General features: G+C 38.8%; 1 protein-coding gene across 10 annotated transcripts in view; it reads left to right on the forward strand.

Annotated features, from left to right (window-relative positions):
* MGA (MAX dimerization protein MGA) overlaps window positions 1–14460 on the forward strand; it is a 172236-nt gene that overhangs the window by 109452 nt on the left and 48324 nt on the right. For all 10 annotated transcript variants that reach the window (XM_040492349.1, XM_040492348.1, XM_040492357.1 and 7 more), the window contains exons 6-9: window positions 3344–3475; window positions 3953–4057; window positions 4967–5634; window positions 7202–7550. In XM_040492349.1, coding sequence (XP_040348283.1) covers window positions 3344–3475; window positions 3953–4057; window positions 4967–5634; window positions 7202–7550 — 1254 coding nt within the window. The remainder of the gene's footprint in view (window positions 1–3343; window positions 3476–3952; window positions 4058–4966; window positions 5635–7201; window positions 7551–14460) is intronic.

Consider the following 14460-nt stretch of genomic DNA (forward strand, 5'->3'; position numbering starts at 1 on the left):
TTCTGTGTCTCCCTCTCTTTCCTCCTCCCCCACTCACACTGTGTGTGTCTCTCTCAAAAATGAATAAATATTAAAAAAAAAAATAAAAAAAATTTTTAAAATTGTTTATTTTGAGAGAGAGAGAAAACACTAGTGTGTGAGAGGGGAAGGCACACATAGGGAGAGAGAGAATCCCAAGCAGGTCCTGTGCTGTCAGCGTAGAGCCCAACATAGAGCTTGATCTTAGGAACTGTGATATTGTTCATGATGTGAGTCAAAATCAAGAGTCCGATGCTTAACCTGAGCCACACAGGTGCCCCTGTACCATCACTTTTTTAATGGCTATTACTACAATACTATACTACAATACTTAATACTTTGAACTACTTCAGTTTTGTTAACATTTAAGGTAAACACTTTTCTGCACAATAATATGAAGCCAATAATTCACAAATGAGGAAATCCAAATTAGAAGATTGTCACTAGTAACAGAAGAGTACATATTTAAGAATAATAGGATATAGGGGCGCCTGGGTGGCTCAGTTGGTTAAGCGTCCGACTTCACCCGGGTCATGATCTTGCTGTCCTTGAGTTCGAGCCCCGCGTCAGGCTCTGGGCTGATGGCTTAGAGCCTGGAGCCTGCTTCCGATTCTGTGTCTCCCTCTTTCCCTGCCCTTCCACCATTCATGCTCTGTCTGTCTCTGTCTCAAAAATAAATAAACGTTAAAAAAAAATAAAAAAAAAAAATGAATAATAGGATATAAATTTAAAGTAAAAGATTGGAACAAGTTTTTTTAAGTCCACTGATATCAAATGTTGTAGAGAAACGACCAGCAAGAGCTCTCATGCACTACTTACTGGAAGGCGTGTAAATTGAAAGTAATTTGGCATTATCTAGTACACAAGTTCCTAACCTAGTGCATTTTGGCACAAGGTTATCTATGATTTATGACAGATAATATGTTCTTGAAATAGTGATCTCAGAATGGCCAGGCATGACCAAGGGTAATTAATAACTATAGAGCTAGTTGCCTCCAGCTACAAGCATCCCAAGGTTTATCCCAGTTTGTATAATTAATCATTTTCTTATGTGCCATTACACCAGAAGGATTCAGAAGAAGTGTATCATTAAACTTCTTAGCAGTAAATATCAGACTCCACTCTACAGATGAAATAGATGAATTTATTAAGAAGTGTCAGATGATTTACAGAATCTTCTGAAAGGCCAGAGAAACAGACCCTAGGACTGTGCAGTCAGGAAAAATGCTCACAGTACATTTGCAGACTGCTCATATAGGCAGACCCACAACAATGGACAATCACCACCATTTCAGTATAGACACGGAACACAGTATACTTATAACTAGGACCTTGGTTACTTTTACCTCTAAAAAATCCTTGGCCAGAGGCACCTGGGTGGCACATTTGGTTAGGCGTCTGACTCTTGATCTCAGCTTGGGTCATGATCTGAAGGTTTGTGAGTTCGAGCCCTGTATCGGGCTCTGCACTGAGGGTGCAGAGCCTGCTTAGGATTCTGTCTCTCTCTCTCTGCTCCTTCCTTTTGGTGCTCTCTCTCTCTCTCTCTCTCTCTCTCTCTCTTTCAAAAAACAAACTTAAAAATTCTTGGGCAAACACTGTTGCCCTCATTTACACAATTCTGCAGAGTATCTCTTCATGGTGTTCTCTCCTAAATTAAGGTCTTTCATGGGAACACCTGATTGGCAAAACCTGGGTTACATGACTGCATGCAAACTGCAAGGGAAGTTGTAAAGTGAGTTTTTAAAATACCTGCCTTGAAGAGGTTGGAGTTAATGGGTAAAACTATCTGCTAGAGGAAGGGTATTCAAAATATTTTGGGAAGCCACAAATATGTTGAGCACTCACAACATTCAATAGAATTGATAGATAAACAGACCCCATTATATAGCAATTCCATTCCTGGGCACATGCCACAAGGAAAAGCTAAATGCATTAGGGAAGGTCTCACACATGTTCACTTGTACACAATGTATAATTACATTGTAAAGCATTGTTTGTAATTTATTTTGTTTTTGAGAGAGGGAGAGAGGGTACAAGTGAGGGAGAGTCCGAGAGAGAGGGAGAGAGAGAGAAGCGGGGCCCACCTGTAGTGGGGCCTGAGCTCACCCGATGCCAGACTTGAACTCATGAATTGTGAGATCATGTCCAAAGTCAAGCCAGATGGTTAACTGACTGAGCCATCTAGGTGCCCAGTAATATAGTTGTTAGAAGTAGGAAATAAATAGACGAAGGGGTGTGTGAGATACAGGCTTCCAGTTATGGAATGTGTAAGTTATGGGGATGAAAAGTACAGCATAAGAAATACAGTTAGTGGTATTGTAACATTGTCAACTATACTCTAATAAAAAACTAGGAAACAACCTAATTCTCATCTCCAGTAGAGTGATGAATAAATTAAGAGTACTATATATTCATAATCTGGAGTAGTGTACAGCTCTGAAAATAAATGATCTAGAGATAAATCTGTCAACATGGACAAATCTCAGATCTAATATGTTAAGCATATAAACCCCACAAAATTATAAAAGGATATGCTAAATAAATACTATATATGCTAAATAAATAAATTATAAAAGGATATGCTAAATAAACCACAAATAAGCCATAATATTTATAGGCTCAGTTAACCATTAGTATCATTGATAATAATTAGGGGATTTGCAGCCATAATTCAGGCCAGAAGCTTAGTATGTGGCCAATTTGTGTTAAAGGCCCTAGAAAGTCTCTGGATCACAAAGGGTTAAAGCACAAATGATCTTAATTTTACTATGTTTATGTATTAGTTATCTATTATTGCTTAACACATTGCCATAAAGTTAGCACACATACTGTCTCAGTTTCTTTGGGTTAGGAGTTTGGCAAGGCTTCACTGGGCCCTTTGCTTTCTGTCTCACAAGGCTTTAATTGAGATGTTAGGTCTGGTTTCTCATCAGAGGCTTGACTGGGGATGGATCTCCTTTGATTTTCTGTCAGGTTGTTGGCAGAATTTATATCATTGCAGTTTTAGTAACATGCACTCATATTATCACATACACACTATTCACACACATCCTATCCTTTTGGCCACATTGCGCCTATTAGAAATAAACCCCAGGCCCTACCCACACTCAAGGGAGGAGAGGAGAGGATTACACAAATGTGTAATACCAGGAGGTGAGGATCATGGGTCACCTTAAAGCCTGTCTGCCACTTTTTGATTTTATTTCATTTCTGCTCTTCCCTCTCTCCCTTTATCTCTAGTAATATCCCCTCTCTCCACCCCAAAAGTTAAAAAGAAACAAAACCAAAACCAACCAGTGTGATTTGTGGTTCTTTTTTCTTGTAGTGGGCTTAAAATTGAATTCAGTGGATCCGACAATGAGCATTGATCTTAAATACTTGGGAGTACAGCTACCTTTGGCTCCAGCCACTAGCTTTCCTTTCTGGAACCTTACAGGAACCAACCCTGCTTCTCCTGGTGAGTGTGTAACATTTGTAAAGTCAACGTTTGATATAAATAAAAAACTACCTTTGTTTAGAGACATGTAAGATGATATTCTTTATTATTATTATTATTATTATTAATGTTTGTTTATTTTGAGAGAGAGTGTGTGCACCTCTAGGATGATATTCTAAATCTTTTACCTATTGGCGTAGTCTTAATGGTTTATACATTTCAGATTAAGTCTTAGTGAATAATTCGGGGCACCTGGGTGGCTCAGTTGGCTAAGCATCCAACTCGATTTCAGCTCAAGTGATATCACTGTTCGTGAGTTCAAGACCCACACTGTGCAGAGCCTGCTTGAGATTCTCTCTCTCCTCTGTCTCTGCCTCTACTGCACTTACACTTTCTCTCTCAAAATAAATTTAAAAATAGCCTTAGTAACTAATTAGATATTAAATATTGGTTGGTTTGAATTTTGGTCATTTTTTTTTTTTACTTTTTCTTTTATAGATGCTGGATTTCCCTTTGTTTCTAGGACAGGGAAGACCAATGACTTCACCAAAATCAAGGGATGGAGAGGAAAGTTCCATAGTGCTTCTGCATCTAGGAATGAAGGTAATCAGCTTTTTAAAGAAATTGCAAATATGTTCTGAAACATGTGGCCAAAGCATTGTGTTAAAAGTTAAGTCATGGTTGTTTTTCGTCCTCTCTTCTTTACATGCTTCAGATAAACTGAAAATAATTGTCTTGCTGATTTCTGTTCCTTCCCATGTTCCATATCCCTAGCCATGTCAGGCTTAAATAATCCCTGTACCCTTTTTAAATTGCATTTCCTTTCTGTAACTCCTGCAGTTCTGCTAAGTATCATTCTCAAATATTACTTCATAACTGTGTACTTAAGAGCTGTAGAGTGATTCCTTAAAACATTACATTTCCAAGTAAACTTCTAATCCAAACATTTTGACTATATGCGTATTGATCTTTTTTAGTGCTTTTCCCACTGCTCTTATTTGCAGTTTACATTCTAACCAGATAAATTTACCCTTTGTCCAAAATAGTTTTCTCATCTTTGAATTCTTGTACATTGTTAAAATAATATAATGCTTGTCTGTCTACTATACTTGCAGGTACTGCAATCTGTTAATCTCTTGGTGTTCTCTAGAGGTTTGATTTACATACATTTTTTGCTCTTATGTTTTTACTTAAGTGTGGTTTCTCTCAAGGTTATAAGTTGTCAAAGGTTGTAGACTCTTATCTTTCAGTTAATTATTACTATTGTTAGCACTTCACAAAAATTAATGATAAATATATGTAATGAGGTAATTTTGGGTAACAGATTTTAATGTAATTAATGTATGATTCAATCTCTTCACTTGGTTTTATATTTTTTTCTTCCTTCTAAGGAGGGATAGTTTGGAAGATTCAGTGGCTTGTAACTTAATGCTCTTAGCCTTTTTAAGTGTATTTTCCTAGAGATCTAAAGATTGGCCCTATTTTAAAGTATCTGCATCTCTTTATTTCTAGGTGGAAATTCAGAGGGTCCCCTGAGAAACCGTTCTGCTTTCTGCAGTGATAAGCTTGATGAGTACTTGGAAAATGAAGGCAAGCTGATGGAAACAAGCATGGGTTTCTCTTCTAATGCTCCCACATCTCCTGTGGTATACCAGCTTCCCACCAAGAGTACCAGCTATGTACGAACACTTGACAGTGTACTAAAGAAGCAATCTACCGTTTCCCCTTCTACCTCCTATTCTTTGAAGCCTCATTCTTTGCCCCCTGCCTCTCGAAAGACAAAGTCTCAAAACAAACAGGCAACTTTCAGTGGCCGAACTAAATCATCTTATAAATCCATTTTACCATACCCTGTTTCACCAAAGCAGAAACATGCTCATATGATTCCAGGAGATAAGACTGCCAAGAATTCTTCAAGTACTATCTCAGAAAATCAGGTGAATAACTTTGTTGTGCCAACTTTAGATGAAAATACATTTCCAAAGCAGATTAGTTTGCGGCAGGCACATCAGCAGCAGCAGCAGCAGCAGCAGCAACAGGGAACTCGCCCTGCAGGCTTGTCTAAATCTCAAGTGAAGCTAATGGACCTGGAAGACTGTGCACTTTGGGAAGGAAAACCAAGGACCTATATCACTGAAGAACGAGCAGATGTATCCTTAACAACTCTACTTACTGCTCAAGTAAGTATCTGTTGTTTCCCAGAAGCGTATTAGTTTATGGTTGGAAAAATTAGGTTAGTGTGGGGCACTGGGGCTGGGCTTTATGGCAGGAGGATCAGCATTTAGTTACCTTAGTGATAAATAAGGAGATTCTGTTGTCTTCCATATTTGTTATTCTTTCTAACTAGACACCCCAGTGTAGATCCCCTCCTGCCAGTAGAGGGAGACAGTACATTTGTGGTTTTGGATGATGTGTCTCTCCTATATAAAGTCATCTGGCCATTCTGAAAGTCTCTAATTTCATATTCTAGCATGTGGGCAAGTACAGTTGCTTATCGTGTTAAAACAGCTTTGAAAGTTCTCCTTAAAACATACTACATTTCAGAAAATTAAAAAATATTATAAACCTATGGAGAAAAAGCTTTTATAAAAGTTTTATAAAATTTTATATTAAGACTTTTTCACTTATTATTGATTCACTTATTTTAGAAGCCTCTGGTGCATGTGAAATGGTACAATAGCAAGTGACTATTTTTTTGTCATGAAATTTGTGTACCTTACCTTTCATTTTTAAATTCTGTGACTAAATTCCTGACCTGAAGATCATCAGATGTTGGGATTGAACACACAATGTGCCCTTTATTATTAATCATTTTTAAAGACAGTTGTGCACATATTATTCTATCCATTTTTGATTAGTTACTAAAAAGCACATGTCAGCAAACTATTTCCTTAAAGGGCCAGGGAGAAAATATTTTAGGTTTTGTAGGCCATACACACTCTTTTGCAGTTACTCGACTCTGTGCTGCTGTTATGCTGTAAACATTATGTGTTTCAGTGAAACTTTATTTATGAAACAGGCCAGATTTGCCTGTGGGTCTTGTTAACCTCTGCCTTAGAATATTATGTGTAGTTTCTATTGAGAATAAATTCATCATTGTTGATATTTTGGCTCATAATTAATTAAAATATTCTCTTGTCTCTGCTATGCATTAAAATGGGAGATTGTACGCAGTCCGTGAGTTCGAGCCCTGCGTCGGGCTCTGTGCTGACAGCTCAGAGCCTGGAGCCTGTTTCGGATTCTGTGTCTCCCTCTGCCCCTCCCCTGTTCATGCTCTGTCTCTCTCTGTCTCAAAAATAAATAAACGTTAGGGGCGCCTGGGTGGCTCAGTCGGTTGAGCGACCGACTTCGGCTCAGGTCATGATCTCACGGTTTGTGAGTTCAAGCCCCGCGTCGGGCTCTGTGCTGCCAGCTAAGTGCCTGGAGCCTGCTTCTGATGCTGTGTCTCCCTCTCTCTTTGACCCTCCCCCACTCATGCTCTGTCTCTCTCTGCCTCAGAAATAAATAAACATTAAAAAATAAATAAATAAATAAATAAATAAATAAACGTTAAAAAAATTTTTTTTTAAATGAGAGATTGTTCAGAGTCCTGGTTACATTCATGTTTTGTCCTTTAAATCTGCTAATCTTGTGCCATTAATACTGAGTATTCAGAGTCTGAAAAGACAGACCAATATATGACTTGTAAGCTGTTGGTGGTATGGGAGCATGATTTAATCAGTTTACAATTTTCTGTTTTAACTTTAGGCATCTCTCAAAACTAAACCCATCCACACAATCATAAGGAAACGAGCCCCTCCATGCAACAATGACTTCTGTCGATTGGGTTGCGTGTGTTCCAGTCTAGCTTTGGAGAAGCGCCAGCCTGCTCACTGCCGCCGACCAGACTGCATGTTCGGATGCACTTGTTTGAAAAGAAAAGTTGTACTTGTTAAAGGAGGATCCAAATCTAAACATTTCCAGAGGAAGGCTGCTCATCGTGATCCAGTATTTTATGATGCTTTGGGAGAGGAGCAAAGAGAAGAAAGAGAAGAGGGAGTCAGGGAGGAGGAAGAACAATTAAAAGAGAAAAAGAGGAGAAAGAAGCTGGAATACAGTGAGTATTAATTGAGAATTAAAACACTATAGTTTCATTTTTTAGAAAAGGTTGGTTATTTATTTCAAATGATACTGTTACTTTAACCCTTTAATCTGTGATCTAGTAAGAATTTTGAGAAATTCTCATCCTTAAATGTTCTTTCTTTGTGGCTTATATGATAACATAAACACACATGGACACAGACACACACCTTTCTTAAATATAATTTCTTAAATACAATTTTTCTTTTGTGGATAGGTTTTTGTGCTAAATTTGAATCATTCTCTCGTTTGGACTTCAGAATGCCTTTAAGTTTCACCCATTATTGTGTTTCCCTTCTCTTCCCATGTTCTTTCAATATACAGGTGATCAGTTTAATACATAATTTTCTCTCCATTCCCCCCCACCCCAGCTTTTATTGAGGTATAATTGACAAGTACAATTGCATGTACTTAAAGTGTATAACATGAAAGTTTGCACATGTATACTTTGTGAGATGATTACCACAATGAAGTCAACTAACACATCTCATTATTTTCTAAAAGAAGAAATTTGCAAGAAGACTCTGGTCCTTGTTGGAGCTATTCACCATGTGATAGGAGTTTTGGGGATAGGAGAAGGGCATAATTGAGTTCTAAGCGTTACATACTATTTTGAAATGCTGATTTTTCCTTTTTCATAAAATATGTAGACCCACCAAGTTACATATTATACCATCCTCGATTTTTTTTCCTTTCTCCTGTATTTTTTTGTCCAAATATATTGAATATAAGTTTGCCATGTAATCGAAGATTTTTTTGCTTGCTTGCTTGTTTGTTTATTTATTTATTGGAGAGCATGAGTCGGGGAGGGGCAGAGAGGGGGTCAGAGGATCCGAAGTGGGCTCTGTGCTGAAAGGCTGACCCCAGTGAGCCTACTGTGAGGCTTGAGCTCTTGAACCACTAGATCATGAGCCAAAGTCAGATGCTCAACCGACTGAGCCACCCAGGTGCCCCGAAGATTTTTTTTGCTTCTTAGATTATTAGGGGACTGACACTCCCCTTTTTGGCAGTGTATATTTACATTTGCTATTGCTTGTCATATCAGTGTAAACGTCAATCACAGTGGATGTTTAATACTTGAGTGTATGTTCCTCCAGGATTTTCTATTAATACACTTCTGTGCATACATAGGGTCCTATAGAAATGAAACTACTGTGTATGTGGTATTATAACCTTTATAAATTTGCTATCATAAAGTTATGTTCTATTTTCTGTATCAACAAGTATAGATCTATATTAGAATTTTAGCTTTAATAACTTCATATTATAGTCCTTTTGTTTGGGCATTTAGCCTTTTTGTATTTTATTGTAAACAGTACAGTGTTGAACATTCGTGTTCATGGTAGGCTATTGAAAGTGGAATTCCTGGGGCGCCTGGGTGGCTCAGTCGGTTAAGCGTCTGACTTCAGTTCAGGTCACGATCTCGCGGTCCGTGAGTTCGAGCCCCACGTCGGGCTCTGGGCTGATGGCTCAGAGCCTGGAGCCTGCTTCCGATTCTGTGTCTCCCTCTCTCTCTGCCCACCCCCCCCACCCCCCCATTCATGCTCTGTCTCTCTCTGTCTCAAAAATAAATAAACATTTAAAAAGTTAAAAAAAAAAAAAAGTGGAATTTCTGTGACAGAGAACTTTAAAGATTTATGATCTTTCTAGGGTTGTACCAAGAACACATTTACCATTAGTTGGATAGTGCCAATTTTTCCATACTCAACACTGGATTTTTCTCTAATGTTTATTTATTTTTTTGAGAGAAAGAGTGCCAGCAAGGGAGGGGCACACAGGGAGAAAAAGAATCCTAAGCAGGCAAGGCTCTGTGCTTGTCATCACAGAACCTGGTGTGGGGCTCGATCTCACGAAACACGAGATGGGCCTGAACTGATATCAAGAGTGAGACACTTAACTGACTGAGCCACCCAGGTGCCCCTAAGACTGATTTTCTTTTTCTTTTGTTTTAAATGTTTATTTGTTTTAGAGAGAGAGCGCAAGCATGAGCAGGGGAGGGATGGGGTGGTGGGGGGGGAGATACAGAATCCAAAGCAGGCACCAGGCTGTCCACACAGAGCCCAGCGTGGGGCTCGAACTCACAAACTGTGATATCATGACCTGAACTGAAGTTGGACGCTTAACTGACTGAGCCACCCAGGCATCCCCCTCAAATTGATTTTAAATCCTTCCTAGGCAAAGTGGTTTCCCTTTAAAAGGGTTCAGGATTGGGGCGCCTGGGTGGCGCAGTCGGTTGAGCGTCCTACTTCAGCCAGGTCACGATCTTGCGGTCCGTGAGTTCGAGCCCCGCATCAGGCTCTGGGCTGATGGCTCGGAGACTGGAGCCTGTTTCCGATTCTGTGTCTCCCTCTCTCTCTGCCCCTCCCCCGTTCATGCTCTGTCTCTCTCTGTTCCAAAAATAAACGTTGAAAAAAAAAAATTAAAAAAAAAAAATAAATAAAAGGGTTCAGGACATCTTCTTTATTCTTTAAAAAGAAAAATTCTTCTTAATGTTTATTTTTGAGAGACAGAGAAAGAGTGTGAGCAGGCAAGGGACAGAGAGAGAGGGAGACCAAGAAATCTGAAGCAAGCTCCAGGCTCTGAACTGTCAGTGCAGAGCCCAACGTGGGGCTGAAAAAAAAAAATTAAAAAAAATAAATAAATAAAAGGGTTCTTTTTTTTTTTTTTTTTTTTTTTTTTTTTTTTTTTTTTTTTTTTTTTGTGAGCAGGCAAGGGACAGAGAGAGAGGGAGACCATGAACGGGGGAGGGGCAGAGGGGGGGGGGGCCACGGAATCGGAAACAGGCTCCAGTCTCCGAGCCATCAGTGCAGAGCCTGATGTGGGGCTCGAACTCAAGAACGGCAAGATCATGATCCTAGCTGAAGTTGGACATTTTAACTTACTGAGCCACCCAGGCACCCCTTCTTTATTCTTTTTTTTTTTTTTTTTTTAACGTTTATTTATTTTTGAGACAGAGAGAGACAGGGCATGAACGGGGGGGAGGGTCAGAGAGAGGGAGACACAGAATCCGAAACAGGCTCCAGGCTCTGAGCTGTCAGCACAGAGCCCGACGCGGGGCTGGAACTCACGGACCGCGAGATCATCACCCGAGCCGAAGTCAGCCGCCTAACCGACTGAGCCACCCAGGCGCCCCTCACCCCTTCTTTATTCTTAATGGTACAAATGTCAGAAGGATGCGTTTAGATAAAATCTTCTTAAAGTTATTACTGCCTGCTATTCAGTGGAATCTTTTAATCTGAAATTTCATGTCCTTTCGAGGTACTTTTTTCTTGTTTGACTCTTTGCTTTCTCATTTTCTTCCTCTACAATTCCTGTAAATCATCCGTAGTTTTTTTTTTTTTTTTCCTTACCTGTCTTTTTTTCAAAACAGACTGAAAGATTTCTTTGTCTTCTAGTTTTCCTGTATAATTTTGTTTGGCTTTGGTCTCAGTAACATTTCCCTCTAAGAACTCTTCCTTATTTCTATTCCTTTTTCATAACAGTCGTAACAAAAATACCTTCTCTCCTTTCCTCATCTTCCCTAACAGTACAAGAAAACTGATGGCTTCTAGAGCATAGTAAGTCATGTTTCTTAATAATGTTCTATACCAATGGGAAAAACAAAAAATACTATGATAATTGGCTGGCTTTTGGAGTTTAATTAAGGTTAAGGATAAGACACAGGGCAAATGCATTAACCAAGAAATCAAACTAATAAATCCTACAGATAACACAGTTTTCATATTTATGTGGCTTCTGTAACTTACTCGTTATTTTCAAATGGAAAAGGGTTGCCGTAAGTGCAAAATGGGAGACAACTCATTAAGGAGATATAGATAGAACTAAACTAATAATTCCATATTGTATTTCATTCTAAACCTTTTGAATCTTATTTTTATAAAGATCATTTAGGTATATGGAGGCAGTATCTTATTTAAACACTGAAATAGCAGTTAGAATAGCCTGGCACTGTTTATAAAATAGGCAGCAGAGACTAGAAGAAGACCCAAATGTAAATATTTTTCAGTAGGAAAGGATTTATTGTCAGTAGGTAGTGGTACAACTGGCTAGCCATATGGGGGAGAAACAATTCCCTAGTATAAATCTCCCATCAAATAATTGCAGATCATATTACCTATTTTTAAGTCCATTTATTAATGTATTAGTATTTTTTTAATCTTGAAGATAAAGACATTCTAGCAACACTCTATATGAATGAGATCATATGGTATTTGTTTTTCTCTGACTTCTTTTGCTTAGCATTATACTCTCTAGCTCCATCTAGGAAATGCTAAAATTTCATTTTTTCTTATGGCTGAATAATATTCCATTGTGTATATATATAGATACCACATCTTTACTCATCAGGACACTTGAGCTGCTTCCATAATTTGGCTGTTGTAAATAATGTTGCTGTATATATAGGGGTGCATGTGTCCCTTTGTATAGTATTTTTGTATTTTTTGGGTAGATACCAGTAGTATGATTTCTGGATAATAGGGTAGTTCTATTTTTAACTTTTTGAGGAACCTCCATACTATTTTCCAGAGTGGCTGCACTAGTTTGCATCACCAACAGTGCAAGAAGGTTCCTTTTTTCCCCCCACATCATCTTCAATCCTTGTTTCTTGTGTTTTTGATTTTAGCCATTCTGACAGGTGTGAGGTGATATCTCATTGTAGTTTTGATAGCATTTCCCTGATGATGAGTGATGTTGAGCATCTTTTCATGGTCTGTGGGCCATGGTCTGTATGTCTTCTCTGGAGAAATGTCTGTTCATGTCTTCTGCCCATTCTTTAATTGGATTATTGGTTTTTGGGTGTTGAGTTGTATCAGTTTTTGGGTGTTGAGTTGTATCAGTTCTTTATATATTTTGGATACTAACCCCTTTATTGGATAGGTCATCTGCAGTTATCTTCTCCCATTCAGTAAATTGCCTTTCAGTTTGCAGTGCAGAAATTTTTTATTGTACTTTTATTTTTACATTTGAAAAAATTTTTTTAATGTTTATTTATTTTTGAGACAGAGAGAGAGCATGAATGGGGGAGGGTCAGGGAGAGAGGGAGACACAGAATCTGAAGCAGGCTCCAGGCTCTGAGCTGTCAGCACAGATCCCAACGCGGGGCTCAAACTCAGGGACTGCGAGATCATGACCTGAGCCGAAGTTGGATGCCCAACCGACTGAGTCACCCAGGTGCCCCACTGTATTTTTATTTTTAAAAAATATTTATTTTGAGAGAAAGAGAACGTGAGCAAGAGAGGGGCAGAGAGAGGGAGAGCGAGAATCCCATGCAGGCTCCACACTTAGCAGAGAGATTGCCGTGGGGCTCTATCTTCACGACCACAAGATTATGACCTGAGCCAAAATCATAAGTTGGTTGCTCAACGAACTGAGCCACCCAGATGCCTGCAGAAACTTTTTATTTTGATGTAGTCCCAGTAGTTTACTTTGTGTTATTTCCCTTGCCTCAAGAGACATATATAGAAAAGTTTTGCGACAGCTGATAATTACTGCTTTTATTGTCTTCAAGGATTTTTATGGTTTTAGGTCTTAACATTTAGGTCTTTAATCCATTTTGAGTTTACTTTTGTTTGTGGTGTAGTTAAGGAAAGTGGTCCAGTTTCATTCTTTGACATGTAGCTGTCTATGTGTTTTTATGTCAGCACCATACTGTGTTAATTACTGCTTTGTAGTATAACTTGAAATCTGGAATTATGATACATCTAGTTTTTTTTTTTCTTTTTTAATTAAAATTTTTTTCTTTTTTAAAATTTACATCCAAATTAGCATATAGTGCAACAATGATTTCAGGAGTAGATTCCTTAATGCCACTTACCCGTTTAGCCCATCCCCCCTCCCACAACCCCTCTAGTAACCCTCAGTTCTCCACGTTTATGAGTCTCTTCTGTTTTGTCTCCCTCCCTGTTTTTATATTATTTTTGTTTCCCTTCCCTATGTTCATCTGTTTTGTTTCTTAAAGTCCTCATATGAGTGAAGTCATATGATTTTTATCTTTCTCTAATTTCACTTAGCATAATACCCTCCAGTTCCATCCACATAGTTGCAAATGGCAAGATTTCATTCTTTTTGATTGCCAACTAATACTCCATTGTATATGTATATACCACATCTTCTTTATCTGTTCATCCATCGATGGACATTTGGGCTCTTTCCATACTTTGGCTATTGTTGATAGTGCTGCTGTCAACATGGGGGTGCATGTGTCCCTTTGAAACAGCACACCTCTGTCCTGTGGATAAATGCCTAGTAGTGTAATTGCTGAGTCATAGGGTAGTTCTATTTTTAGTTTTTTGAGGAACCTCCATACTGTTTTCCAGAGTGGCTGCACCAGCTTGCATTCCCACTTAATTAAAAAATTTTTAATGTTTATTTATTTATTTTGAGAGAGTGTGTGGGAACTGGGGGCAGGGGCAGAGAGAGAGAGAGAGAGAGAGAATGAATGAATGAATGAATGAATGAATTCCAAGCAGGCTCTGTGTGCCATTGTAGAGGCCAATGTGGGGCTCTAAGTCAGGAACTGTGAGATCCATGACCTGAGCTGAAATCAAGAGTTAGATGCTTTCACCTCTTTGGTTAAGTTTATTCCTAGATATTGCATTGTTTTTGGTGCAAATGGAAGTGGATTTGTTGTCTTTTTTTAAAAAATGTTTTATTTATTTCTGAGAAAGCCCAAGTAGGGGAGGGGCTGAGAGAGAGACAGGGACAGAGGATCTGAAGCAGGTTCTGTGCTGACAGCATCGAGCCTGATATGGGGCTCAAACTCACAAACCACGAGATCATGACCTGAGCCAAAATCAGACTTTCAACTGACTGAGCCACCCGGGTGCCCCTGGATTCCTCTTCCTAATTTCACTTTCTGCTGCTTCATTAGTATTATATAGGAATGC

This window comes from Herpailurus yagouaroundi, unplaced genomic scaffold (genome assembly GCF_014898765.1).
Source record: "Herpailurus yagouaroundi ecotype Mexico unplaced genomic scaffold, PumYag 184, whole genome shotgun sequence".
Lineage (NCBI taxonomy): Eukaryota > Metazoa > Chordata > Mammalia > Carnivora > Felidae > Herpailurus > Herpailurus yagouaroundi.